This window comes from Bos mutus, chromosome 25 (genome assembly GCF_027580195.1).
Source record: "Bos mutus isolate GX-2022 chromosome 25, NWIPB_WYAK_1.1, whole genome shotgun sequence".
NCBI classification, from domain to species: domain Eukaryota; kingdom Metazoa; phylum Chordata; class Mammalia; order Artiodactyla; family Bovidae; genus Bos; species Bos mutus.
In genome coordinates, this window is record NC_091641.1 from 15,275,419 (window position 1) to 15,303,009 (window position 27,591).

Consider the following 27,591-nt stretch of genomic DNA (forward strand, 5'->3'; position numbering starts at 1 on the left):
ACTAGGAAAATTGGACTACCATGACCCAAGATGTTACAGAGTGCACAAAATTCTGACCAGAGAGCCAAGATCAAGGAGTGGTTTGCTTTGGGAAACAATTCTACCCAAAAACAACAGAGAAAAGAGAAGAAATTTAAAGTGTTCAATGAGACTGTCCTGGCAGTCCAGTGGCTAAGACTCCTTGCTCCCAACACAGGGGGCATGGGTTTGATCCCTAGTCAGGGAACTAAGATCCTTCATGCTGCGTGTCACAGCCAAAAAAAAAAAAGTGTTTAAGACATTAAATGCACTACTGACTCCAAATTGCCATTTAATATGCTTCCCAAATTCAATATAATAGTATTTTCTGGTTGTACCAAAAAAAAAAAAAAAAACAAATAATTTCAACTCTTAAATAAAAATTATTTATAGCAGCAACATGGATGGACCTAGAGATTGTCAAACTGAGTAATGTCAAAGAAAGACAAATATCATATGATGTCACTTACATGTGGAATCTTAAAAAATGGTACAAATAAACTTACAAAACAGAAATAGAGTCACAGATGTAGAAATCAACCTTATGATTAGCGGTTGGGGGGAGGGAGGGATAAACTGGGATTGACAAAGACACATACTATATATCAAATAAATAGCACAGTATACAGTATAGTACAGGGAACACCACTCAATACTCTGGTTTAGCCCTATATAGGAAAAGAATCTAAAAAAAGAGCGGATATATGTATACCTAAGTCACTTTGCTGTGCACATGAAACTAACACAACAGTGTAAATCAACTATGCTCCAATAAAAAAAAAAAGTGCTTGCACTTTAAAAATGAAGTAGGATTTCTACTTTCTTAAAAATACCACTAGAGCTACTAAAAAACTTTGCATTTACAAAATAATTGATAAAAATACTCCTCTGGATTGTATGAGAAGGTAGACAGGGACCACTGATAGACTAGGGTGTGTGATATTAATCACACGTAACTTCTTTCTTTCCTTGTTTTCAGTCTCTCCATTTGATGCCGGTAAATCTTTAGTCTCTTGGTGGCCATTTCCACCTGTTTTCCCTTTGCTCCCTTTTTCCCTTTTGTATCTGAAGATTCATCCTTTCCTGTTGCCTTCTTTGGCTTTGTTTCCACTTTGGCAGTAGATTTAGTTGACAACCTGCCAGGTCTCCTCTTGGGCTCCTCCTTCCCCACCCCCGATGAGCAGCTGACCTTCCTCTGGGGCACCCTGGCAGCAGAGTGGGCACATGCTGGGAGTGGGGAGAGGAGTCTGGAAGCTGGTCTGCCTGCCCACGGCTGCTCCTTCCCCTGCCGGAGCAGCTGGGACACCTCATGGGCCCTATTTTTGTTTTGTTTTATTCTCTTTCCTTTTTGCTGTTCCGATTGGGTGACTTTTAATACCCTTGTCACCCAGATCACCGGTCTGTTTTTTTCCCTTCTCTGACTTCCTGCTGGTTTCCACTAGTGTATTTTGGTGTCAGTAAATGAACTCAAAAGTTCTAAATCTTTCTTTTTTATAGTTTCTAGCCCTTTGCTGAAGGAGGCTTACTCTTCAGGTTAGTTCTCAGAGACAGCGGTTCTATATGTGGTTGTAGTTTTGGTGTGTCCTCCACCAGCTTGATATGAAACTGAACAAAACTTTTAAGAGATGGTCTGCTTCATTCCCCAGTGTTATTAATCATTTATGAGCTGTAATTTGAACACAGATTTTCAGATCGAGTCCTGTCCAGTTAGTGTTATAATTACAATAACTATAAGCTCCTATTTATTGAGTACTTACTTTGTGCAAGGCGCTATCCTAAGCACTTGGCTGAAATTAAGTTCAACCTAAGGACTGTGGAATCCAGCTCTGCTGCCCCTTGAGCAGTCACTTGCCCCGTCCCTTAGTTTCAGTGTCTGTAAAAGGGGAGACATCTGAGACCTTGGAGCATGGGCCAGATCAAATACAGGTTAGGAACCTATTTCCACAGCCCAAGGAGCCAGCCCTGCCTGAGTACCAGGGCACAGCGTTGGGATAAGCCTCCCTCCACTCCCTTACCTCCAGAACCCGCCTCAATCTTGCCCTTGGGCTTTTACCCACCTCCATTTCCCGGATACCCTCAAGAGATCTCAAGAGAGTAGCAGAAAGGAGTACCTTTACTCCGTTAGAACCTCTCTTTTAGATGCCAGAAAAGCCAGATCAAGAGCAATCTCACGGCCTTTCAATGCCGACCACCTTCAGCTCTGCCGTTACTGTACTGTCGGCCTTTTAAACAAACCGCCCCAGAAAGTCCAATCCGAGTCTTTTCTTCTCACGGCGACCCAGGGTTAAGCCTTCCGGTTCGTCTACTGGTACGTAGAGGACGGATTGAAAAAAGCCCGGATGTTGACGTCGAGAGGCGCCATCCTAGTTAAGGGCGGGTCTGTGAGCCCCTCTGGCCTTTTTCTGAGGCCGGGCGGAAACAGCTAACAGCATTTCCACATTTCCCAGAAGCCTCTCTGCGAAGCACAGAAGTTTCCCGTGGTGCTGCCCCCAGTCCCGTTGAAGGTGGCAGATGTGCCCTGGGAGGCCGGGACCCAGCGGATGAGGGAAATCAACCGAGGGGCCGGGAGGTTCGGTGGATGTGGCTGGGTACTTATTCCCGGAGGAGTTGAGGTGTCTTGCGGTCTGCCCAAAGGGCCATGAACCTGGAGACTTACAGCCTCCTGGCCGCGCTTCTTGCGGCCCCGGCGGCCCAGCGAGGACGCAGTACTCTGTGGGAGGGGAGGACTGATGTGCCCAGAGACGAGTGGGTTGGAAGTGTGGGGCACTGGGCAAGCGTCCTCAGCTCTCCTCTCGGGTTCTCATCGGAGCCCGGTGTTTCCCTTTGAAGTGAAGTGCAAGTCGCTCAGTTGTGTCCGACTCTTTGCGACCTCATAGACAACTATACAGGCCATGGAATTCTCCAGGCCAGAATACTGGAGTGCGTTGGGTAGCCGTTTCCTTCTCCAGGGGATCTTCCCAACCCAGGGATCGAACCCAGATCTCCAGGATTGCAGGCAGGTTCTTTACCAGCTGAGCCACAGGGACCCTTTTAGGAAGTAGTTCAGAGCCCACCCCTGCTTCTACCCCTTGTGGAAGGAGCGGTACCAGCTCAGCATCCAGATCTCACCTGCTGTTAGCAGAGACAAGAGAAAGATAAACGCCTCCCCTACTCCGATCCTTTGCACACATTCCCTTCTCCAGAGCCCTTCTGTGTCTCCCTGAACCTCATCACCAGAGAGCTTCCTTTCTCACTGTACAGTGACCCAAGTGAGTGAAAGTCGCTGTCATGTCCGACTCTTTGCAACCCTATGGACTGTATCCATGGAATTCTCCAAGCCAGAATGCTGGAATAGGTAGCCTTCCCTTCTCCAGGGGATCTTCCCAACCCAGGGATCGAACCCAGGTCTCCCACATTGCAGGCGGATTCTTCACCAGCTGAGCCAGAAAGGGAAGTCCAAGAATACTAGAAAGGGTAGTCTAGCTCTTCTCCAGGGGATCTTTCAGACCCAGGAATCGAACCGGGGTTTCCTGCATTGCAGGCGGATTCTTTACCAACTGAGTTATCAGGGAAGCCCTGATATCACGGAAGTTATCGGGGAAGCACAATGGCCCAAGAGAACACCTAAATTAGGACTAGTAGCACTCTTGGGCGGAGAAAGCAATGGCAACCCACTCCAGTACTCTTGCCTGGAAAATCCCCTGGATGGAGGAGCCTGGTAGGCTGCAGTCCATCGGGTCGCTAAGAGTCGGACTCGACTGAGTGACTTCACTTTCACGCATTGGAGAAGGAAATGGCAACCCACTCCAGTGTTCTTGCCTTGAGAATCCCAGGGAAGGGGGAGCCTGGTGGGCTGCCGTCTATGGGGTCACACGTTGTGGGACACGACTGAAGCGACTTAGCAGCAGCAGCAGCAATCTTGGGACTGCGTTGCTGCCATCTCTTAGGAGGGCACCTTCAGCCACCTGCTGTTAGTGTTCAGCCTGAAGGCTGAACCCATTTCCTTTTTTTGTTTAACTTTATTTTGTAGTGGCTCAGGTGGTAAAGAATCTGCCTGCATGCAGGAGACCCAGGTTCGATCCCTGGGTCAAGAAGATGCTTGGAGAAGGGAATGGCTACTCACTCCAGTATTCTTGCCTGGAGAATACCATGGACTGAGGAGCCTGGCAGGCTACAGTCCAAGGGGTCACAAAGAGTGGGACACAATTGAGCGACTAACACTTTCAGTTTAATAGCAGATTAACAATGTGATAGTTTCAGATGGACAGTAAAGGGACTCAGCCATACATATACATGTATCCGTGTGTGCCTGCTAAGTCGCTTCAGTCGTGTCTGATTCTTTGCGACCCTGTGGACCAAGCCCCACCCCCAGGTTCCTCTGTCCAAGGGATTCTCAATGGATTGGGTTTCCATGCCCTCTTCCAGGGGATCAAACCAGTGTCTCTTACATCTCCTGCACTGGCAGGTGGGTTCTTTACCACTTAGCGCCACCTGGGAAGCCCCTAAGTGTATCTATTCTCCAAACTTCCCTCCCATCTAGGCAGCCACATAACCTGGAGGAGTTCCCTGTGCTACACAGTAGGTCTGTCTTGGTTATCCATTTTAAATACAGCAGTTGAACCCATTTTCTGAGGCTCCTGCTCACACTTGGAAACTAATTCACCTAACTGGCTTTTCTTTCTGGATTATTTCCTCCCTTAGAGTGTTCTGCTTTCTGAACTGCAGCTGGAAATATGCTGGGGAATTTTTTAAGAAGGAGCATATTACTTGTGATTAAGAGTTGAAATCACGGCATAGTTATCTTCCATCTTTATTTTTACCATGTTTGTATGTGTCAACAGTTGAGAGGTCTTTCTGACCCATTGAGATCTGCTAGCCCTACTTTAGAACAGCAAACTCTTAAAAGAATAAACACAAGGTTGGTGGGACTAAGTATGTCTGCATGTAAGGAGTGGTGCTGGAGGCTCAAATATTGGTATCTCTTGACCAAAGACTTCTTCTCTGAATATGTTTTCCAAAAATGATTATTAATGGGAACTGTGGCTTACTTTTATTTTGCCACATAGGCTCTTCTGAATTGGTAGGCCTGGATTCCAGGTTCAACTCAGTCCCCACTAGCTGTGTAGCCTTAAGCATGTATTTTTAAAACATTTTAGTTATTCTTGGCTGCGCTGGGTCTTCGTTGCTGCACGTGGGCTTTATCTAGTTGCAGAGAGCTGGGGCTACTCTCTAGTTGCAGTGGGAGGGCTTCTCATTGCGGTGGCTCCTTTTGTTGTGGAACATGGATTCTAGGGCACAAGGGCTTCAGTAGCTGCATCACATGGACTCAGCAGTTGTGGCTCGAGGGCTTCATTGCTCCACAGCTTGTGGAATCCTCTCAGACCAGGGATCAAACCACTGTCCCCTGCATTGGTAGGCCTGGATTCTTAACCACATCCAGGGACATCCTGCCTTAAGTAGATTACTCAACATTTCTGAGCCTTAGTTGTCTCACTTGCAAAATAAGACCAATGTCAACTTCACAGAGTTGTCTGAGATAAAGTGAAGGCATCTAGGCATATCTTTATGATTCAAAGAATAGCAGAGCTGCCTCAACATTTTAGTGTGAAAATTTTTCAACATTTCTAGAGTTTAAAGAATTTTATAGTAAGACTTCTCTGGTGGTCCAGTGGTTAAGGATCCACTTTGCCAACCAGGGAACTCCCTGTTGATCCCTGGTTGAGGAACTAAGATCCCACATGCCACAGAGCAACTAAGCCAGAGCGCTGCAACTACTGAGCTCAGGAGCCACAACTAGAGAGGCTATGCACTGCAAAGAAAGATCCTGAATGACGCAATGAAGATCTCCCATGCCACAACCAAGACTCAACACAGACAAATAAAGAATTTTATGGTAAACACTCATATGTTCATCATGGTGTGGTTGCGCCCATGACACAGGCAGGATCTTAGTTTCCCAACCAGGGATCCAGCCTGGGCCCCCTTGCATTAGGAGCGGGGAGTCTTAACCACTGGACCACCAGGGAAGTCATTGTATTAATTTTTAAAAGCCATGCACAGTAATTATTTCGGAAAAACTTGAACCGAAATTTGGGTGGGAGGGTGCTCAAGAGGGAGATTATATATATATATATATATATATATATATATATATATATATATGATATATAATGGCTGATAGCAGCAACACAGCAACACAACATTATAATGCAATTTTCCTCCAATTACACACACACAGGTAATTTAAAACTTCCTAATTCCAGCTTCACCAAGAACCTTCCTACGTCGACTCCAGTCCAGAGACCAAGAGAGCCGAGCCGCTGGTGCAAGGAGTCGGGTGGGCCCCGCGGCGGGCGAGAGAGTAAACCAGTACGTGGTCTCTACCTCGGCGACCCCGGGTTAGGACAGGTGTGCGTCTTTCCGCAGGAGCCAGGACCCGCTTCCGGATCCGCGGTCGGGAGGTGTTGGGGCCGTTGGAACACAGTGCAGGGCTCCACAAACGCCGAGGTCCTTGGTGGGTTCCACATCCGGCTCTCCGAAACCTCTGTCTCGCTTCCTGCTGTCGCGGCCAATCACCCGCCGCCGTGCGACGTGGGCAGGGAGAGTGCTAGAAGGCCCGGGGCCTTCCATCTTTATTGAAGGCAAGAAAACTACCCTTTGCCTTCCAGTCTTTTACAAGTCCACCTGCGCAGCCATTGTATTTAAGGGCAAGTGAAAGATGAGAAGCCAGGCGGACGCCATGTTTGATACGGTCAAAGGACGGCGCCCTTAAGGACAGACAGAATTGAAGCCACTGTGTCGCCATATTTTCTGGAGGCACCTTCCGGGTCCCTTAACTCTGGTGTCTGTGTCCAAGCTGCCATGAAGTGAATAAACACCGAGGCGGTCTATTTGTCCCCATCAGAATCCCGAATCCCAGCCCTGCTACTTCGGTTCCCTTGGCTGCATACGGAAGCCGAGGCTGGGCGGGGCCTCGGGCTCAGGAGCCCTTCTTGTGGACGACGAGAGCTGAGGCCGGGCGCGGGGACTAGGCGGCCGCTGCTCGGGGCTGGGAGGCCCCATGGCGCCGCCCCCGGCCCCGCTCCTGGTGCTGAGACCGGGGGAGACCGGGCCTGGTTGCAAGAAGCCCTTGGCCGTGAGGTTCGCGGATGTGGCCGTGTACTTCTCCCCGGAGGAGTGGGGGTGTCTGCGGCCCGCGCAGAGAGCCCTGTACCGGGACGTGATGCAGGAGACCTACGGCCACCTGGGCGCGCTCGGTGAGGCCCCGGGTCAGAGCCCCGCTCCTGCTTCACTGGGGTTCACAGGGGAGATCAAATAAGGACCCGGAGGATTGTAAGCCTTAATCCCGCCCTATCCCACCAACAGCACCAGCCACCTCCCATCCGTAATGCTTCAGGTACCCCCTCGGGAGTCCTTCCATCCCACATCCGCTTCCTTCTGGAAGGCGCACTGCAGACCCAGTCCAGATTGAGCCTAAACTTTGAGGAGATGCTCTCACCCTGACGTGGGGGGCGCCGTCTTTCCAGGGCAGCCTCTCAAGCCAGCACCGTGATCCCTGTTCTCTCCCAGGATTCCCAGGCCCCAAACCAGCCCTCATCTCTTGGATGGAACAGGAGAGTGAGGCTTGGAGCCCCGCCGCCCAGGATCCTGAGGAGGGGGAAAGCCTGGGAGGAGCTCTGAGAGGTGAGGGATGGTCCCAGGTCTTCCCTGCCTGGCGTTCCAGAGCTTCCTGTATAGCAGTGTTTCCTTTCAGATCCCCACCTCCGGCACCCCTAAAGGAATGAAAGAGCCAACCGATGTTGGATTCTAGCTAAGGAAAAAAGGCAGACCTGATACTAAGTTTTCAGAACTTGAGACAACTTGAGACCAGAATAAGAATCAGGAGCCCAGACTCCCTCTCCTCTCTCTGCTCATTCTCTCATTTTCAGGAACAACTAAAACTCCCTAAGAGGTAAAGCGGAGAAGGCGATGGCACCCCACTCCAGTACCCTTGCCTGAAAAATCCCATGGATGGAGGAGCCTGGTAGGCTGCAGACCATGGGGTCGCTAAGAGTCGGACACGACTGAGCGACTTCACTTTCACTTTTCACTTTCATGCATTGGAGAAGGAAATGGCAGCCCACTCCAGTGTTCTTGCCTGGAGAATCCCAGGGACGGCGGGGCCTGGTGGGCTGGCGTCTATGGGGTCGCAAAGAGTCGGACACGACTGAAGTGACTTAGCAGTAGCAAGAGGTAAAGAACTTGCCTGCCAATGCAGAAGACACAAGAGACAGGGGTTGGATCCCTGAGTGGGGAAGATCCCCTAGAGGAGGAAAATGGCCACCCACTCCAGCCAGTATTCTTGCCTGGAGAATCCCATGGACAGAGGAGCCTGGTGGGCTACAGTCCGTGGGGTCTCAGAGTTGGACACAACCGAAGCAACTTAGCATACAAGAATGAAAACAGCTTCAGGTCTGCCTTTTACATTCCTCAAGCAAAGCAAAGTGGTACAAGAGAAAATACCCAGTAATTGACAGCTTGGTTCTTCACTCCCCACTGGCCCTCACCAGAATGCTCCTCAGCAAATGTCTTTTCTCCTCTGTAAATGCCTTAACCCTAGCAAAAAAATTGAGAAACCATAAAAATAATAGCTATTGCTAATTAAGCATTTACTAAGTGATGCTTCTACTCATGTAATCCTCCCAACAACCTTGTGAAGTAAAGAAAGCATTATGATTCCCATTTGACACATGAGGAACCAAGGCCGACCTAAGAGATTTGAACCCTGCTTATGGTTTTTCAAAGCCTGTGTGTTATTCAGTGGGCAGTACCTTTCTGGCACTTCCCTGAGGAAAAGCATCCTATAACCTGAGACAATATAAGCAAATGTGTTTTAAAAAGGAACTTGATTCCTGTTTCCTAGGAGCTACCCCCAACAAAAAGGAAGAGGAACCCGAAGCAGGACTAGGAGCCAAATCACCGAGAAAGGCTCCTGGGAAGGAGAGGCCTGAGGAGCTGGTTAAACACAACCCTGGCACAACCGTCAGCAAAACCTCGGCCAGAGCACAGGCACCCAGACAAGCTGTCTGGGACCAGGGTGCAGGTGCTCAGTCCCCGGCCCCTGTACCCAGCGCGGATGCTCAGGCCAGCCAGCGGCGCCACGTGTGTGCAGACTGCGGTCGGCGCTTCACCTACCCCTCGCTGCTGGTCAGCCACCGACGCATGCACTCGGGTGAGCGGCCGTTCCCCTGCCCCGAGTGTGGCATGCGCTTCAAGAGGAAGTTCGCCGTGGAAGCTCACCAGTGGATCCACCGCTCCTGCTCTGGGGGGCGGCGGGGCCGGAGGCCCGGGATCCGGGCTGTGCCTCGGGCCCCGGTCCGAGGTGACCGGGACCCTCCGGTGCTATTCCGGCACTACCCGGACATCTTTGAGGAGTGCGGGTGAGCGGCTTCTGCTGGCAGGGTTTGAGCCTGACCTCAGCGCTGAGGACTCACTGGGTCCCAAGGGAGGCTCCTGAGTCAGGGCTTTGGGACCCACAGTTCATCCCTTGGGCTTTCCTCAAGGATCCCTCAAGTTTCCAAGCTTGTAAAAAGAGAAGTGCCTGTAAAGATTCAAATAGATTAAACTCGACACCCCCTCTCTCCCCATCTTTCAAAAAAAAAAAAAAAAAAAAGAGAGTGAGATGCTGGACTTTTCTCAAAGTGTTATCTCAGTGGCAGGTGCAACTAAGATCAAAACTGTCTACAAAAATCCCCACTGCTTATCTGCAGCAGAGGTAAATGCCGAGGGGGACTAAGGCTGAGGAGGAGGCCTCAGATGGAGGGCCTGGTCAAGCCCTAGGTAACTGAACCAACAGGAGGCCCAGGCAGTGAAGTGGGTGGAAAGTGCACAGAAGCACCAGATGCAGACCTCATCTCTGTAGCTTGCTCTCAAGGCACAGCTGGTAAGTCACCCACCCTCCCTGAGCCTCAGCTCCCTCATCTGTAAAATGAGGATCAATAATATCTACCTCAAAGGGTTACTGTGAAGACTGACATTGTAACAAGATAATATGTGTGACAGAGTAAATGTGCAATAAACATTTGTTGAAAGAGTGAAAATGACTATTGATATTTTCTACTTCAGATCATGAAAAGAAGTCTGCTAAGGAAGCAGGGATAGCTGTGTTTCCAGATGAGTCACCTGGGGCTCCAAGTTTCACTGCTACAAGGCAGCAAAGCTGGAAACTGGCACTGCCCACATATTTCTACTACTTCCTATGAGCAGTCAGATTTGGGGAGAACACAGATCAGGGGCTCAGGTAAGAGTGAAGTGAGAGAGCCAGCCTTGCCTGTCGGGCAGTCTCAGCAGGAAAGTGAGAGCCCCACCATAGCCAGAGACCTTTCATTGAGAAAGGGCTGTCAAGGGACTTTCCTGGTGGTCCAGTGGTTAAGACTTTGCCTTCCAATGCAGGGGACTAGGGTTCAATTCCTGGTAGGGGAACTAAGATCCCACATGCCTTGTGGCCAAAAACCCAAAACATAAAACAGAAGCAGTGTTATAACAAATTCAATAAAGACTTTAAAAATGATCTAAATAAAGAAAAAGGTCTTAAAAGAGAAAAAAAGTCAACATTCAGTGACCATATTGAATGACTTCTATTGGAGGCACTGCCAGGTGATAAGGGAATCCCAAGATGAGGAAGACTAATTTCCCTCATTCAGCAACATCATCTGTGGGATTTTGTGTACGGCTCCAGGGACACACTGACTCAGGTCCAACATTCAAAAGATTGATTGGGGCTGTAATGGAGGAGTCCAGAGGCACCACCATCCTGGTTGGTGATATGCCAGGAAACGCAACTTGGAAGAAAAGGAGTGGTTGTGCTTCCCATAGCATTACGTAAGAAATGGTTGTCGTGAGATTTTTCAGGCAGAGGAAGTAGCGATGGAGGCTTATTTCCTAGAAAGGATAAAAGACGGACACAGTGTAGAGTGGAGGTTAGAAGCATGGGCTCTGGAGTCAGACTGTCTGCCTTCAGATCCTGACTCAGCTGCTTTATAACTGTGAACTTGGGCAAGTCACTTCTTGCTCCAAGTCACCTCTCTATGCCTTACTTTCTTCATCTATAAAACCTGGATAATAATAGCATCTACCTCATAAGACTGATGTAACAATTAAATGAGGTAATACAGGATGACGCCTGGTACATGAGAGTTTAACAAACATTGGTTATTGTTGTTATTCAAACACAACACAAAATAGTATGTGAGCAGGACCAAGAGGAGACATGGGCAGTTCTTCTGAATCAAGGAAGTCTTCCTAGAGGAGGTACTTCCAACTGTTCTTGAAGGATGAGAAAGATTTCAACCAGGATGGGCATGTATGGGGAATGATCAGCAGCTCCACTTGATTGAAACATAAAGACTGAAAGTAAAGAATAATGGATACCAGATGCAGCCAAGAATCGGGACCTATCTGGGAGGACCACAGATCCTAGTGGGGGATCTTGAGGTTCACCCTGTAGCCACTGAGAAGCCATAGAAAGTCCCTAAGTAGGAGCGAGTTCCTGCTGTCAGAAACTGTCAGAAAATGTCTTTGTCTGGACTTCCCTGGTTGTCCAGCGGTTAAGACTCCAACTTTCCAATGCAGGGGCTGAGGGATTGATCCCCAGTCAGGGAACTAAGATCCCACATGCCCTGTGGCACAGCCAAATTAATATATATATAGGTCTTTGTCAAACAGTGTGCAGTGTGACCCATGAGAGGAGCCTGGGCATGAGACATGAGAAATCTACTGGGCAACTGCTCCCAGGTAGAAGCAATTAGTAGTGGGACCAAGCTAGAAAGCAAGACTTTTTTTTTTTTTTTTTTTGCAGTTGTCCTTGTCTGCTGACCTTGGAACTGGAAAGAAAGGTACTCCTGAGAGACTTCTGTCATAGAACCTGCATGGTTCAGTGAACTGACCAACATGAGCTGTGAACAAGTCCCAGAGGTTTCAAGTGTGGAGAGCAGCAGCAAAGGAGCCCAAGCACTGGGGGAGGGTATGAAGGTCCAGGGGTGACCAGTACTAGATGGGGTGAGTTATGGGGGGCAGGGGGAGAACTGAGAGGAGGAGCCACCAAGGAGAGGGGAGCAGAACCAGACATAATGTGTCAAGCAGAACTGCCCAGGTCAGCACTTGGCACAGAGCAAGTGCTGTCTACTCTTTCTCGTTTATCCAGTTAACACATATCTACTAAGACTGGAAGAAACACAAACTGGAATCAAGATTGCTGGGAAAAATATCAATAACCTCAGATATGCAGACGACACCACCCTTATGGCAGAAAGTGAAGAGGAACTAAAAAGCCTCTTGATGAAAGTGAAAGTGGAGAGTGAAAAAGTTGGCTTAAAGCTCAACATTCAGAAAACAAAGATCATGGCATCTGGTCCCACCACTTCATGGGAAATAGATGGGGAAACAGTGGAAACAGTGTCAGACTTTATTTTTCTGGCCTCCAAAATCACTGCAGATGGTGACTGCAGCCATGAAATTAAAAGACGCTTACTCCTTGGAAGGAAAGTTATGACCAACCTAGATAGCATATTAAAAAGCAGAGACATTACTTTGCCAACAAAGGTCTGTCTAGTCAAGGCTATGGTTTTTCCAGTGGTCATGTATGGATGTGAGAGTTGGACTGTGAAGAAGGCTGAGCGCCGAAGAATTGATGCTTTTGAACTGTGGTGTTGGAGAAGACTCTTGAGAGTCCCTTGGACTGCAAGGAGATCCAACCAGTCCATTCTAAAGGAGATCAGCGCTGGGATTTCTTTGGAAGGAATGATGCTAAAGCTGAAACTCCAGTACTTTGGCCACCTCATGTGAAGGGTTGATTCACTGGAAAAGACTCTGATGCTGGGAGGGATTGGGGGCAGGAGGAGAAGGGGATGACAGAGGATGAGATGGCTGGATGGCATCACTGACTCGATGGACGTGAGTCTCAGTGAACTCTGGGAGTTGGTGATGGACAGGGAGGCCTGGCGTGCTGCGATTCATGGGGTCACAAAGAGTTGGACACGACTGAGCGACTGATCTGATCTGATCTCTGATAACGCCCAAGCATTCAAACGACATACTCGTTTCCCATGACTTGACCCCTAAACACAACCCTATTATGTACTTTTGGTAAAGAATCCACCTGCAATGCAGGAAACCCTGGTTCGATTCCTGGGTCGGGAAGATACCCTGGAGAAGGGCTAGGCTACCCGCTCCAGTATTCTGAACTGGAGAATTCCATGGACTACACAGTCCACGGGGTTGAAAACAGCTGGACACAACTGAGCAACTTTCACTTTTTCTACTATGTACTTTTTTTTTTTTTACTATGTACTTTTAATATTTAGGGTCCATGTTAATGTTTGACAGAAAACAACAAAATTATGTAAAGCAATTATCCTTCAATTAAAAATAATTTAATTTAAAAATAAATTAATTTAAAAAATAGTTCAGTTCAGTCACTCAGTTGTGTCCGACTCTTTGTGACCCCAGGGACTGTAGCACACCAGGCTTCCCTGTCCATCACCAACTCCCAGAGTTTATTCAAACTCATGTCCAACCATCTCATCCTCTGTCATCCCCTTCTCCTCCCGCCTTCAATCTTTCCTGGCATCAGGGTCTTTTCCAGTGAGTCAGTTCTTCACATCAGGTGGCCAAAGTATTGGAGCTTCAGCTTCAGCATTAATCCTTCCTATGAATATTCAGGACTGATCTCCTTTAGGATGGACTAGCTGGATCTCCTTGCAGTCCCAGGGACTCTCAGGAGTCTTCTCCAACACCACAGTTCAAAAGCATCAATTATTTGGCACTCAGCTTTCCTTATAGTCCAGCTCTCACATCCATACATGATTACTGTAGCTTTAACTAGACGGACCTTTGTTGGCAAAGTAATGTCTCAGCTTTTTAATATGTTGTCTAGTTTAGTCATAGCTTTTCTTCCAAGGAGCAAGCATCTTTTAATTTCATGGCTGCAATCACCATCTGCAGTGATTTTGGAGCCCCCCCAAAATAAAGTCAGCTACTGTTTCTACTGTTTCCCCATCTATTTGCCATGAAGTGACAGGACCAGATGCCATGATCTTAGTTTTCTGAATGTTGAGTTTTAAGCCAACTTTTTCACTCTCCTCTGTCACTTTCATCAAGAGACTCTTCATCAAGTGAAGTTCTTCTTCATTTTCTGCCATAAGGGTGGTGTCATCTGCATATCTGAGGTTGTTTCTCCTGGCAATCTTGATTCCAGCTTGTGTTTCTTCCAGCCCAGTGTTTCTCATGATGTATTCTGCATATAAGTTAAATAAGCAGGGTGACAATATACAGCCTTGATGTACTCCTTTCCGGATTTGGAATCAGTCTGTTGTTCCATGTCCCGTTCTAACTGTTGCTTTGTGACCTGCATACAGATTTCTCAGGAGGCAGGTAAGGTGGTCTGGTATTCCCATATCTAAGAATTTTCACAGTTTGTTGTGATACACACAGTCAAAGGCTTTGACATAGTTAACAAAGCAGAAACAGATGTTTTTCTGGAACTCTTGCTTTTTCAATGATCCAGCGGATGTTGGCAATTTGATCTCTGGTTCCTCTGCCTTTTCTAAATCCAGCTTAAACACCTGGATGTTCACGGTTCACGTACTGTTGAAGCCTGGCTTGGAGGATTTTGAGCATTACTTTGCTAGCATGTGCAATGAGTGCAACTGTGGGGTGCTGCTGCTGCTGCTAAGTGGCTTCAGTCATGTCTGACTCTGTGCGACCCCATAAACGGCAGCCCACCAGGCTCCCTGGGATTCTCCAGGCAAGAACACTGGAGTGGGTTGCCATTTCCTTTTCCAATGCATGAAAGTGAAAAGTGAAAGTGAAGTCGCTCAGTCGTGTCCGACTCTTAGGGACCCCATGGACTGCAGCCCACCAGGCTCCTCTGTCCATGGGATTTTCCAGGTAAGAGTACTGGAGTGGGGTGCCATTGCCTTCTCTGAAATTGTGGGGTAGTTTGAATATTTTTTGGCATTGCCTTTCTTTGGGATTGTAATGAAAACTGATCTTTTCCAGTCCCATGGCCACTGCTGAGTTTTCCAAATTTGCTGGTATATTGAGTGCAGCACTTTCACAGCATCATCTTTTAGGCTTTGATATAGCTCAACTGGAATTCCACCACCTCCACTAGCTTTGTTCATAGTGATGCTTCCTAAGGCCCACTTGATTTCAAATTCTAGGATGTCTAAATAAAAAAAAAAAATTTAGAGGTCATCATTTTAATTTTTTCTCTCTACATTTAATACAACAGAATGGAATCGCATACCCACTCCATTATTCTTTCTGGGAAATCCCATGGATAGAGGAGCCTGGTGTGCTAAGGTGCATGGAGTCACAAAGAGTCAGACATGACTTGGTGACTACAGAACAACAGTGGAATGGCATAGGTGACCAGAAGAAGTATTTCTGACTTCCAGGTCCCTGCTTCTTGCCCTACCCCACGTACAACTGCATCTTCATGACCTGGCCTAAAATCCCACTTCTCTCAGGTTGCTGAGATTGTGTCTTCAGTAACCCATCATGTCATGGGTTCTGGAGTCAGAACCCTCACTAGCTGTGTGGCCTGCGGTAAGGTCATTCCCCCGGGTTGTGGTCTACTGATGCAGAAGGGTATTTATCTCTTAAGTGTTCTGAGGGATTAAATGAGTTAACAGGCAAATGCACTTAGAACAGAGTCTGGCATGTATTAATAGTAAGTGATCGATCAAGGTAAGCTAATATTATTGATGTCTTAGTCACATCACAGAACCAACTGCAATTCTTGTATAATTGGCCACTGTTCTGTTAGGACAGCTTGGAATTGGAGGCACAGTGAGATGGAGCATTGAAAGCAAATGAGTCCTGTCATCCCTTAATTCATCTCACGTTTTTAAACTTTTTTTTTTTCTAACTTTTTGTACTTCAATCATGACTTAATAACTTGAGAATCCAGTTCGTTTTCACAATGTCAGCAGGGACCCGTAAATTCGAAGCCTTAATGTTGCATTTCTGGAAGGCGTCTAAAGGAGGCAGCGCCAGGAGGAAAGGCTGGATTAGGAGTCTGAAGACCCAGAGTCACTAACAGTCTGCCTGACCTTGGGTCTTAACTGGGCTTCAGTTTCCTCTTCTGTAAAATGCCTGAACTCTAAGGCACTGAGAAGCATGCGTCCCAGTATCCTCAGTAAGATACAGTAAATGTGTGAAAATATGATAGATGTCTCTGCAGGGCGTAGACAATCACTGTAGGAATATTTAAGAAACCGTTAGTAGAGGTGGGGGCTGGAGCAGAGGACATTCGCTGAATATTCTTGTGTAACCTTCTAGATGAAAAATAAACATCTGAGAAATAAATTAGTTTGCTACAAAAAATTTTTAAACACCAGGCCACTGAATGAGCCTTCTTTCGCGGTTTGAGAAGGGGACGTTTGTCCGTACCATCCCTGATTCCTGGCCCTGTGGCCACTCTCCCTCGCCGCCGGGCACCCGCCTCACCTTTCACCCGCCAGATCAGAGCGCGGACGCCGAAGCAGCTGCGGCCATCTTAACTATGGGCAAGAGGCCCTTGCAAGGCCACCGGCAGAACAGCAAGAGAAGACAACTCGGTGGGGGGATAAACCAGATCATCAATGCCTTTCTCTAAAATGGACGGTAGAGTGCCACCGCCTCTTCTGAGGGCGCCTTCATTTCTTGGCCCACGGACCAATGAGTTCGGTTAACGGGCCGTTTCCCGACGTCCTAGAGGGGCCCCACCACAAGCTACTTCCGGTTGCCTGGGCCTGGAGCGACCGACCCCCACCCTGCACAGGAGGCCGAGTCGCTAGTGTATCTCCGGGAGAAGTGGGGGTGGCCGTATGACTCCACCCCCGGCTCCTGATCTGGGCGCCCAGCGGTGTCGGTGAAGACCCGGCGGGAAGAAGGTGGGAGAAGGCCGCGGGCATCGTGAAAGTGGCCCTATATTTCTTCCCCGAGGAGTGGGGTGTCTGGGGTGAAAAACCTCCACCTGGGCGCGTACGGTGACGCCTAGCGTCCCGGATCTCCGAGAAGGGAAGGGAGTGGGTGGGATGAGCCGGGCTGGGTGTCTGACTCCACTCCTGCCTCATGATAATTGGTTCCGGGGATCCTCTCCAGATCAGTCTGATTGAAATTCATGAATTACCCTCCACTGTTAGATACCAATACTGGCTCCCCAAGACTTGTGCAAAAACTAAAGAACCTGTACTGGCCTTCAAGGCCCATAACACTCTAACATCTTCCTCTTTCTCTACCAGCACGCCATCTCATTGGCTCCTGCCAAGTAGAATCTTTGTTTTTTGGACATGCTTCTAGCTTAGTGAGTCTTTGTTCTTGCTATTCTGCTCTGTTACACACTACCCTCCAACTCTCACATCCTTCACTGCCTTTCTCAGATGCCATCTTCAAGATTCTTGGGAGAGGGATGAATTGGGAGATTGGGATTGACAAATACACACTACTATATATATTAAATAGATAACTAGAGCTTCCTTGGTGGCTCAGTGGTAAAGAATCTGCCTGCCAATGCAGGAGACATGAGTTCAGTCCTGGTTTGGGGAGATCCCACGTGCCGAGGAGCAGCTAAGCACAGGTGTCACAACTACTGAAGCCTGCTTGCTCTAGAGCTTGTGCTCTGCAACAAGAGAGGCCACCGCACTGAGAAGCCCTGGCACTGCAACTAGAGAGTAACCACCACTCACCGAAACTGGAGAAAAGCCCTCCCAGCAACAAAGATGCAACACAATCAATAAATAAAATTTTAAAAATAAAATAGATAACTAATAGGGACCTACTATAGAGCATAGGGAACTCTACTCAATACTCTAATGATCTATATGGGAAAAGAATCTAAAAAAGAATCAATGTACATGTAACTGATTCACTTTGCTGTACACCTGAAATTAACACAACACTGTAAACTATACTCCCAATACAAATTTATAAAAGAAGAAGAAGGAAAGAGAGTAAAGAAATTTCTTCTGGCGCTCTTCTGCCCTATACTGGAAGTCTCCAAACTGTGGCTCTGTGTCCATCTCTAGCCCTGAGCACAATCTGCCCAGAAGTCCTCTCTGCACCTTTGCCAGCAAAGCTCCTACCTGGAATCTCTCTTAAAATATCTAGAACAATGCCTGGCACATATGAGGTGCCTAGTGTGCTGTGTACTTAGTCGCTCAGTCGTGTCTGACTCTGTGACCTCATGGACTGTAGCCTGACAGGTTCCTCTGTCCATGGAGGTTCTCCAGGCAAGAATACTGGACCAACGTGCTGTGCCCTCCTCCAGGGGATCTTGCCAAACCAGGGATTGAACCCAGGTCTCCCACTTTGCAGGCATGTTCTTTACTGTCTGACCCACCATGGAAGCCCGAGGTGCCCAATACATTTTCATTAAATGAATGCAAAGGTGCCCTCAGGCGGCACCTTCATCCCCACACCACCGAGTGCAATCATGGTTTGCCTTTACTTACAACTTGGCCCAGTGCACTCCTCTCTCTCTTTTAAATGTTTATTTTATTTGGGTGCTCTGGGTCTTAGTTTTGGCAAAGGGATCACATGGACTCTAGTTGTAGCTCACAGGCTCAGTGGTTGTGACTCAGGGGGCTTAGCTGCTTCAAGGCTTGTGGGACCTTAGTTCTCCAACCAACGATTAAACCTGAGTCCCCTGCATTGTAAGGCGGATTCTTAACCACTGGACCACCAGGGAAGTCCACATAGGTAGTGGACTTCCCTACCTATAGTAAGAAACATTTATTGAATGATTAGCATTCTGCCCCAGTTTTGTGAAAAGTGAAAGTGTTAGTCACTCAGTTGTGTCTGACTCTGTTGTGACCCCATGGACTGTAGCCCACCAAGGCTCCTGTCCATGGAATTCTCCAGACAAGAATACCCGAATGGGTTGCCATTCCCTTCTCCAGGAGATCTTCCCGACCCAGGGATTGAACCCGCATGTCCCACATTATTTCTGGCAGATTCTTTACCATCTGAGCCACCAGGGATCCCCAGTTTTGCCAGACCCCAAACCAGACCTCATCAAATGGTGAAGCAGGAGACTCAGCTGTGGGGTACAGATGCTCAGGATTCCCAGGAGTAGGAAGTCTGAAAGAAAGCCAAAAAGATGAAAAGTAGAAGCGACGTTCCAGTTCCAGCTGGAAGGGAAAAACGTTTGTTGAGTAAGAAACACCCTCTGCATGTTCTTTACTGCTGACCTTACTAGTTTTTGCTGATCTGAGTTTATGACACCCACTGGATATTGCAATCTTGACCTTCTCTTTCTCACTTAATTGGCTCTGAGGCATCCAAGTGGTCCCATGATTAGGTCATACTTTATGAATCATCCAAAGGTCAGTGGCCATGTGTGAATTCAAGTTTAAGGGGGAGGCAGTTTGAGACTTCCCTGGCAGTCCCGTGGTTAAGATTTTGTGCTCCCAAGGCATGTCCCACAGCATGGCCAAAAAATAAAAGTTTAGGATGGAGGCAGTTTATCTGTCTCTCAGGTCCCTGGTCCCATAACAGCTGCTCCTCTGGTTGAGAGTATCTCCTCTGTTGACCCTGGAGTGGGTGGGAATGTCCCTGATCTGCAAGCCCTCAACTGGTCAACACAGTCTAGAAGGGGGCTTCCAGGGACTGGGTACCCACTCAATGCTTCTGTCTTAGTGAAGTTTGGTTCTATCAGCCTGAACATGAGTAGATCTTGGAAAGTTAACAGCGAAAAATGTAAGTTTTGAATCTGTTTCCCAGCAGTCATTCAGAAAAGTGATACATTTGGAAGGGGTCAGCAGAAGGACTCTATCTGGGAGTTGTCATGAGGCCCTACAGTCAGAGACACTAATGTGGTCTTTGAACCTGTAACCAAGGCTTCCTGTAGTCGGGGTTTTCCCAGGCCCTCAGCCTGTGCCCAGCTTCAACACCTGGCACTGAGGACTTACCTTCATCCCCATCCAGAGTGCAATTATGCTTTACCCTTATCTTCAACTTGGCCCAGGGCACTCTCTTTTTTTTTTTTTAATATTTATTTTATTTGGCGGTACCAGATCTTAGTTGTGGCATGTGAAGTCTTTGTTGCAGCATGGGGGATCTAGTTCCCTGACCAAGGGTTGAACCCAGACCCCCTGCAGTGGAAGCATGGAGTCCTAACCACTGGACCGCCAGGGAGTCCCGGCCCAGTGCACTCTGGAGAGGGACCCTTCACCTGCAGCTGGTGCTATACCTCTCATGCTTTTTGCTGACTCACACAGGCAAGGAGTCTTACTACTGTCCCCACAGTGGAAGGTGCCGCAGCCAGAGGCCACTAGTAGACCCACCAGCCTGGTGCCATGGCCCTCAGAGTCCCATCTAGGGGAGCAGACTCTGCCCTAGGCTCTTCTCCAGGAGGGTCCAGACCCCCCTGCAAGTTTCCAGCACTACCCAGGGCTCTCTTCCAGGTCTGTGTGTGAGGGGGATGGGCACTGACAGGTGATAAAAAGCCTTCAGTCTTAATGGAAATTTTCTATTGTCTTTTTTGTCTTTCAGGAGGCCTGAGAGGCAAGGAGGACAAGGGCCCCTAGTCAACTCTGTGCCCTTAGTCGTTGTCCTCTACTGGCCACCCTCCAACAAGCCTCTCTCTTTGGCCAGGCTGACCCCTCCCAAGTTTATGTCTTCCTCTTCCCTTCTTCTGTTGAGACTTTTTTTTTTTTTGGCTGTGCTAAATCTTAGTTGCAGCACGAAGGATCTTCAGTCTTCATGGTAGCACGTGGGATCTTTAGTTTCAGCATGCAAACTAGTTGCAGCCTGTGGGATCTAGTTCCCTGATCAGGGATCGAACCCGGTCCCCCTGCACTGGCAGTGCAGAATCTTAACCACTGGGTCACCAGGGAAGTTCAGAGATTGGTTCTTTACTTGCCCAGCTGCCCTGGGGAGAAGCAGCCACCAGATACAAGGAGTCTGCGAAGGTCTCAGGGAGGCCTTTGGAAGGAAGGAGGCAAACAGACCAAAGCTCCAGAGTAAGCCCCCAACCAGCAAATGTGAAGCGCATGTCCATGAAGTGTGTGAAATGCAGTGATTGATTTATCTGGCCAAAGGAAAAATATCAAGGCTTCTTCAGTTCAGTTCAGTCACTCAGTCATGTCCGACTCTTTGCGACCCCATGAATCGCAGCACGCTAGGCCTCCCTGTCCATCGCCAACTCCCAGAGTTCACTCAAACTCACATCCATCGAGTCAGTGATGTCATCCAGCCATCTCATCCTCTGTTGTCCCCTTCTCCTCCTGCCCCCAATCTCTCCCAGCATCAGGGTCTTTTCCAATGAGTCAACTCTTCGCATGAGGTGGCCAAAGTACTGGAGTTTCAGCTTTAGCATCATTCCTTCCAAAGAACACCCAGGACTGATCTCCTTTAGAATGGACTGGTTGGATCTTCTTGCAGTCCAAGGGACACTCAAGAGTCTTCTCCAACACCACAGTTCAAAAGCATCAATTCTTCGGTGCTCAGCTTTCTTCACAGTCCAACTCTCACATCCATACATGACCACTGGAAAAACCATAGCCTTGACTAGACAGACCTTTGTTGGCAAAGTAATGTCTCTGCTTTTTAGTATGGTGTCTAGGTTGGTCATAACTTTCCTTCCAAGGAGTAAACGTCTTTTAACTTCATGGCTGCAATCACCATCTGCAGTGATTTTGGAGCCCAAAAAAATAAAGTCTGACACTGTCTCCACTGTTTCCCCATCTATTTCCCATGAAGTGATGGGACCAGATGCCATGATCTTAGTTTTCTGAATATTGAGCTTTAAGCCAACTTTTTCACTCTCCTCTTTCACTTTCATCAAGAAGCTTTTTAGTTCCTCTTCACTTTCTGCCATAAGGGTGGTGTCATCTGCATATCTGAGGTTATTGATATTTCTCCAGGCAATCTTGATTCCAGCTTGTGCTTCTTCCAGCCCAGCGTTTCTCAAGGCTTCTTAGGGCAGGGTATATTTATGAAGGCTTGTGGAAAGCACTGAGTAGGCAGTCAATAAATGTGTCCAGTGAGAGAGAGAGCTTGGAGGTAAAAATGATGAAGAGAGTTGGTGCCATTTGCTAAGACAACACCCCAGGGGCAGCAGGCAAAGGGAAATAAAGGATGAGTTCAGCTTGAGCTTGGAAAATCCGAGGTGTTCATGGGCCATCCATGCCAGGGCACGGTGGCAAGTGTCTCTGGGATCAGGAATTCAAGGAACTTGCCTTGAGCCAGCGGAGAAGGCGATGGCACCCCACTCCTGGCAAATCCCAAGGACGGAGGAGCCTGGTAGGCTGCAGTCCATGGGGTCACTAAGAGTCGGACACGACTGAGCTACTTCGCTTTCACTTTTCACTTTCATGCATTGGAGAAGGAAATGGCAACCCACCCCAGTGTTCTTGCCTGGAGAATCCCAGGGACGGGGGAGCCTGGTGGGCTGCCGTCTATGGGGTCACACAGAGTCGGACACGACTGAAGCGACTTTGCAGCAGCAGCCTTGAGCTAGAGCTAAATGGATGTTCGGGAGGCGTCCTGAAGGGTACGCGGGGAGGGGGTAAGCTTACAGAAAGAGAGTCCTTCCGACCTTTCTCAGACCTCATCCTACCCTCCTCCGGCTGCCCCCACGATCTCCTGAAACTGAAGTTCCCAGAATTTCAATAGCTCGATCAAGTTTCTTTTATCCGCTCCATTCTTTTACCCTCAACACTGGGGGAAGAGTGCGGTCACCTAGCGATGGGCCAGCCACGAAACCTAACGTTTGAAATCACCGCGCGGAGCGGGCCGGGGTCGGGGCTGGAGGTCGCTGCTCCAAGTCTGGGCCGGGCCGCGGCGATTCCTTCAGCGCGGCGGGCGCGGGGACCCGGCGGGGAAGCCCGGGCTCTGCGCCTCCGAGGCCCGGCGCCGCTCTCTGGAGAACGCCGGCCCCCAACCCCCCCGTGCCCGGGCCGGTGGCGGCGTCTTCCCGGGCGCCTGTAGCCGCCGCGGCCATGTTGGCTGAGGGCTCGAAGACAAAGCCACCTGGAGACAGCCGAGTGGCGTCATCCGGGCACGATGGCGCGGGAGCGAAATACGTGGGGCCGCGTGGCCGCCATCTCTTAGGAGAGCACCTTCAGCCACCTGCCCTCAGTGTTCAGCCACCCCCGTGGACCCTCGAGGGGCCGTTCCTACTCTCCCGGCCTCCCCGACTCTTGAGCCCGGTGGGGGAGCGTTCTGGATCTCGGAGGCTCCGTGGACCCCGGCGGGTAGGGGTGGCGCGGGTCGGCCGCCCGGATGGCATTTACGATGGCGCCGCCCCCGGCCCTGCTCCCCGCGCGGGAACCTAACGGGGTCAGGCCCCAGGGGGAGACATCCGAGCCCGTGAGCTTCGCGGACGTGGCCGTGTACTTCTCCCCGGAGGAGTGGGGGTATCTGCGGCCTGCGCAAAGGGCCCTGTACCGGGACGTGATGCGGGAGACCTATGGCCACCTGGGCGCGCTCGGTGAGGCCCCACCTGCTCGCCTGTGCTCACACCCGCGTCCACCCCGCCCAGCCTCTGGATCCTGCACGTGGAGTGGGAGGCCGCAGGAAGTCGGGACCCTGGGCGGCGGCCTCCCCCGCAGCGTGGGCTTTGCGTTCTCTCCCCCTTCCCTCCAGGCTTCCGAGGCACCAAGCCAGCCCTCATCTCCTGGGTGGAGGAAGAGGCACAACTGTGGGGTCCAGATGCCGGGCCTCCTGAGATGGGAGAGTGTGTTACAGAAGCAGACACAGGTGAAGTAGTGGGGACTTCCTCTGGGTCCTACCCGTCATGTTACCCTCTGCCAACTCCTTACGTGCTCATCAGTTTCCTGCCTGAATTGCTTTCCCAGCTAAGGTTATTATTACGCCTGATCCCTGCCTAGCTTCTGGATTCAGCCTAGAAAGGGCCCGAGAGTGTGACCCAGGCATCCCTGCCTCTCTACTCCCCAGCTCCTCCGAACCTGAGCCCCTGACCTCTAGCTGGTCTCTAAGTTCCTCTGAGCGCCATATCACCCCACCTGTTTGCCTGTTCTCTAGCTCCTCCACCACCTCCTGTGTTCACTTTGTTTTTGTTATATTTTTGTTGCAGCCTCCTTTCTCTTGGCTGGTACTGTTTTGTTCCTCTGGTTCATCCTGTCCTCCTGCTGCACTTGTGCCCAGCCCCTTTGAACTTGGCAATGCCCACCCCCTTCATGCCTCTCTTTGTGCTGTTCCTGCTGCTAGCTGCATACTTAACATCCAGTCATGCTCTGTGATCTAGCTCAATTGTCATCCCCCCCGACCCCCATTTCCCCAGCTCCCAGAATGTACCCTGCCCCTGTCCTTCCTTCTCTTTTTGTCTCTACAGTTTTTCTTTCTGTCCCATGCGACTGAGGGTAAAGTGTAACTTCTAACTTCCCTGCCCTTACTGAGCTGAGTCCCAGAGGCAGCTGTATCTAAGAGGCTTCTCTGACCCCATAGTGGGTGTGGGCATCAAGGACCAGGATAAGCTGAGGTCTGAGCTCTCCCCTTGTCTCCCAGCAGGTTCCGGAAACCAGGCAGAAAAAGGACAAAGAGGAGGGAGGGAGGCACTGGGGAAGATTCCTTCTGTGGATGCTCAGCTTCCCGGGCTGACGGCTTTCAAACCCCTCTCTGCTGACTTTCCTTATGGTTGGCAGCAGCCACCGAAGGTACCTCGCCGGGGTCGCCCGCCACTCTCTGCCCACCCCCCTGTCCCCAGAGCCGACCGGCGGCATGGCTGCTACGTGTGCGGGAAGAGTTTCGCCTGGCGCTCCACCCTGGTGGAGCATCTCTACACCCACACGGGCGAGAAGCCCTTCGGCTGCCCGGACTGTGGCAAGGGCTTCAGCCAGGCGTCCTCTCTGAGCAAGCACCGGGCCATCCACCGTGGGGAACGGCCCCACCGCTGTCCGGACTGCGGCCGGGCCTTCACCCAGCGCTCGGCGCTCACCACCCACCTCCGGGTCCACACGGGCGAGAAGCCCTACCGCTGCGCCGACTGCGGCCGCTGCTTCAGCCAGAGCTCCGCCCTCTACCAGCACCAGCGGGTCCACAGCGGGGAGACCCCCTTCCCCTGCCCAGACTGTGGCCGCGCCTTCGCCCATGCCTCAGACCTCCGGCGCCACGTGCGCACCCACACGGGCGAGAAGCCCTACCCGTGCCCAGACTGCGGGCGCTGCTTCCGGCAGAGCTCGGAGATGGCCGCCCACCGGCGCACCCACAGCGGCGAGCGCCCCTACGCCTGTCCTCAGTGTGGCAGGTGCTTTGGCCAGAAGTCAGCCATGGCCAAGCACCAGTGGGTCCATCGTCCAGGGGCGGGGGTGCGCAGGGGCGGGGGTGCCGGTGGGCTGCCTGTGCCCCTGGCCTCTGCCCCAGGGGACCTGGACCCCCCCGTGGGCTTCCAGCATTACCCAGAGATATTCCAGGAGTGTGGGTGATGGCTTCGTGGGTGACAAGGCCAAGGGTGAAGATGTAGACATTGTCTGAGGCCCAAGATGGCCTCAGGGGCCTCAAACTCGGGCAACTCCGGGGAGGTCACAAAATTCCCAGAGGGGCTGGACCTGGGGGTGGGGGTGAGGACCATTTTATCTTAGGCCTTCATCAGTTTCATCTGCTGAGACCTTGTCCCCTATGGTTCCAGACTCTAGAGCCCCCTTTGTTGAGTCAGGGCTGAGGTAAGAGCCCCCACTAGACTTCCACTATGGGAAAGGCTGTTTCTCAGCTTAGGTTTAAGAGGACTGAGGTGGAAAATTTTGTTTTATCCACTGACTTGACTGCAGAAGTTAAAAACTGATGGCCAGGTACTGAATCTGGTCTCCCAATAGCCTTTTACATGTAGTTTTAGACCAGCCAGCATTTTTAAGTGTTATGAATTATTTGTTAAGATGTAAAAATCAGGCTATTTCACACACACAAAAAACAAGTTTCTGGCCTCTTGAAAAAATCCAAAGATTTGGCGACTTGACCTGAGTTCCCACAAAACCACCATTGACAGGAGCTGAGAGGCCGCTTTGAATGGAGCCCAGGCTCTTCAGTTCAGCCCACCTGCCAACTCCTTAGCGCTTCCTCACCAGTGTCAGCTGCCACTTGTCATGGCTGTTTCTGGCAAAGCAGGCCCTCTCCATCTGGCATTTTCTACTTATTTACATGACCTGTTGGACTCCTATAGTCATTTTTTTAACAATATGTATTTTTAATACATAAAAATATGTATTTATTTATTTGGCTGGTCTTAGTTGCGGCATGCAGCATCTAGTTCCCCAACCAGGGATCAAACCCAAGCCCGCTGCATTGGGAGCACTGAGTCTTAGCCACTGGACCACTAGGGATGCGTCCTCCTGTAGTCATTTGAGTTTACAAACTAGTCTATGCATTCAGTTGTTTTTGAATCAGGGATTCAGGTAGAGAGCACATTTGTGAAAGGGCAGCAGGAGAGAAATAAAAGCAGGCTTTTCTGTTAGATCTTGGCTCATATTGCATTTTATGGTTTACAAAGGACTCTTGTCCATCAACTCAATTCACCCTCATAATTGCCTATGGAAGGAAGCATCTGCTTGGAGAGGACAGATCATCAGGAAGAGGCAGTTAGGACTGAATCTTTTCAGTATTTATTTTTTTGGCTGCATTGGGTCTAGTTGTGGCACACAAGCTCAGTAGTTGTGGGGCGCAGGTTTAGTTGCCCTGTGGTATATAGGATCTTTGTTCCCAGGCCAGGGATTGAACCTTCATCCTCTCCATTGGAAGGTGGATTCTTAACCAATGGACCACCAGGGGAGTTCCAGGACTGAATCTGTTGCCCCAAACAAGTGGTGTCTCCACCTCGGCACCCCTCAGCTGACCTGCACTTCCTATTTCTGAAGGAGAAGGACCCAAGAGCCCCTGCGATGTGTCAGATCTTTATTCCCTTCTGGGGCCTCCCTGGGAGAGCCCTATGGCTTAGGCTTTGCCACTTTAGGCTCAGATGGGAAGGCCTCATTACATTTTTTTTTTAATGGCTTTATTTCATTTAATCTTTTGCTCTGTGGCATGTAGGATCTTTGTTCCCTGAGCAGGGATCAAACCTGTGCCCCTTGCATAGGAAGTGCAGAGTCTTAACCACTGGACCACCAGGGAAGTCCTCATCACATTTTTGAACTGAAAGAGATCTTAGGCTTTCCATCCTTTTGCAGTTGGGGACACAGACTGGGAAAGACTGAGTAACCTGCCCAAGATCTAACACAGGGCGAGAGATACTAGGATTCTGGGTTTCCTTCTGTCTTCACTACACCACTCCTGAGTTCCTTGCCAGTGTCTCAGCCAGGGTTCTGGAGGCATCTCCCAGACAGGGACAGAGCAGCCCAGTGTCAGTGAAGCCCAGGTACAGGATGAGTGACAAAGCCAACAAGGCAAGGGAAAAACCAGCCTGAGAGGAGAGTTCCAGGGCCAACAAAATCAGCTTGCATCTTCACTCTCTAGGATCTCCATCACCAGCAAAGGGGGACCAGAACAGGAACATTTGGAGTCAGTAGCCAGAGGGAACTGTGCTTGTCTATATTCCCAAGCTCTGCACAGAATCCCTCCCCCATCACCCTGCGACTCTATTATTCATCTACCACTCATTTCTTTGTGGTCATTGCCCAG

General features: G+C 49.9%; 2 protein-coding genes across 7 annotated transcripts; both read left to right on the top strand.

Annotated features, from left to right (window-relative positions):
* The first annotated feature begins 6,234 nt into the window (after positions 1-6,234).
* Positions 6,235-13,033, top strand: ZNF688 (zinc finger protein 688). Of its 3 annotated transcripts, XM_070362819.1 has the most exons (5): positions 6,237-7,253; positions 7,567-7,680; positions 8,900-10,276; positions 11,834-11,940; positions 12,179-13,033. In XM_070362819.1, the coding sequence occupies exons 1-3, from the start codon at positions 7,058-7,060 to the stop codon at positions 9,418-9,420; spliced, it is 831 nt and encodes a 276-aa protein (XP_070218920.1). In that variant the 5' UTR covers positions 6,237-7,057; the 3' UTR covers positions 9,421-10,276; positions 11,834-11,940; positions 12,179-13,033. The 3 variants fall into 3 exon arrangements, with proteins under 3 accessions (XP_070218921.1, XP_070218920.1, XP_070218919.1); XM_070362818.1 differs by having other exon boundaries at positions 11,834-13,033; XM_070362820.1 differs by lacking the exon at positions 7,567-7,680 and having other exon boundaries at positions 6,235-7,253; positions 11,834-13,033.
* A 3,522-nt stretch (positions 13,034-16,555) lies between these two features.
* Positions 16,556-26,431, top strand: LOC102265004 (zinc finger protein 764). 4 transcript variants are annotated; one of them, XM_070362816.1, is made up of 4 exons: positions 16,556-16,913; positions 18,975-19,175; positions 23,611-23,724; positions 24,493-26,431. In XM_070362816.1, exons 2-4 carry the CDS (start codon positions 19,121-19,123, stop codon positions 25,407-25,409), a joined length of 1,086 nt encoding a protein of 361 aa, XP_070218917.1. In that variant the 5' UTR covers positions 16,556-16,913; positions 18,975-19,120; the 3' UTR covers positions 25,410-26,431. The 4 variants fall into 4 exon arrangements, with proteins under 4 accessions (XP_070218917.1, XP_070218918.1, XP_070218916.1 ...); XM_070362817.1 differs by having other exon boundaries at positions 16,558-16,913; positions 24,496-26,431; XM_070362815.1 differs by lacking the exons at positions 16,556-16,913; positions 18,975-19,175 and adding an exon at positions 22,769-23,455.
* The last annotated feature ends 1,160 nt before the right edge of the window (positions 26,432-27,591 follow it).

Excerpts from the sequence above, each read along its gene's own strand:
- ZNF688 (XM_070362818.1), top strand. The coding sequence starts at position 7,058 with ATGGCGCCGCCCCCGGCCCCGCTCCTGGTGCTGAGACCGGGGGAGACC. Across the intron at positions 7,254-7,566 it reads CGGCCACCTGGGCGCGCTCG|GATTCCCAGGCCCCAAACCA; the intron begins GTGAGGCCCCGG and ends GTTCTCTCCCAG. Across the intron at positions 7,681-8,899 it reads CCTGGGAGGAGCTCTGAGAG|GAGCTACCCCCAACAAAAAG; the intron begins GTGAGGGATGGT and ends CCTGTTTCCTAG.
- LOC102265004 (XM_070362815.1), top strand. The coding sequence starts at position 23,248 with ATGGCATTTACGATGGCGCCGCCCCCGGCCCTGCTCCCCGCGCGGGAA. Across the intron at positions 23,456-23,610 it reads TGGCCACCTGGGCGCGCTCG|GCTTCCGAGGCACCAAGCCA; the intron begins GTGAGGCCCCAC and ends CCTTCCCTCCAG. Across the intron at positions 23,725-24,492 it reads TGTTACAGAAGCAGACACAG|CAGGTTCCGGAAACCAGGCA; the intron begins GTGAAGTAGTGG and ends CTTGTCTCCCAG.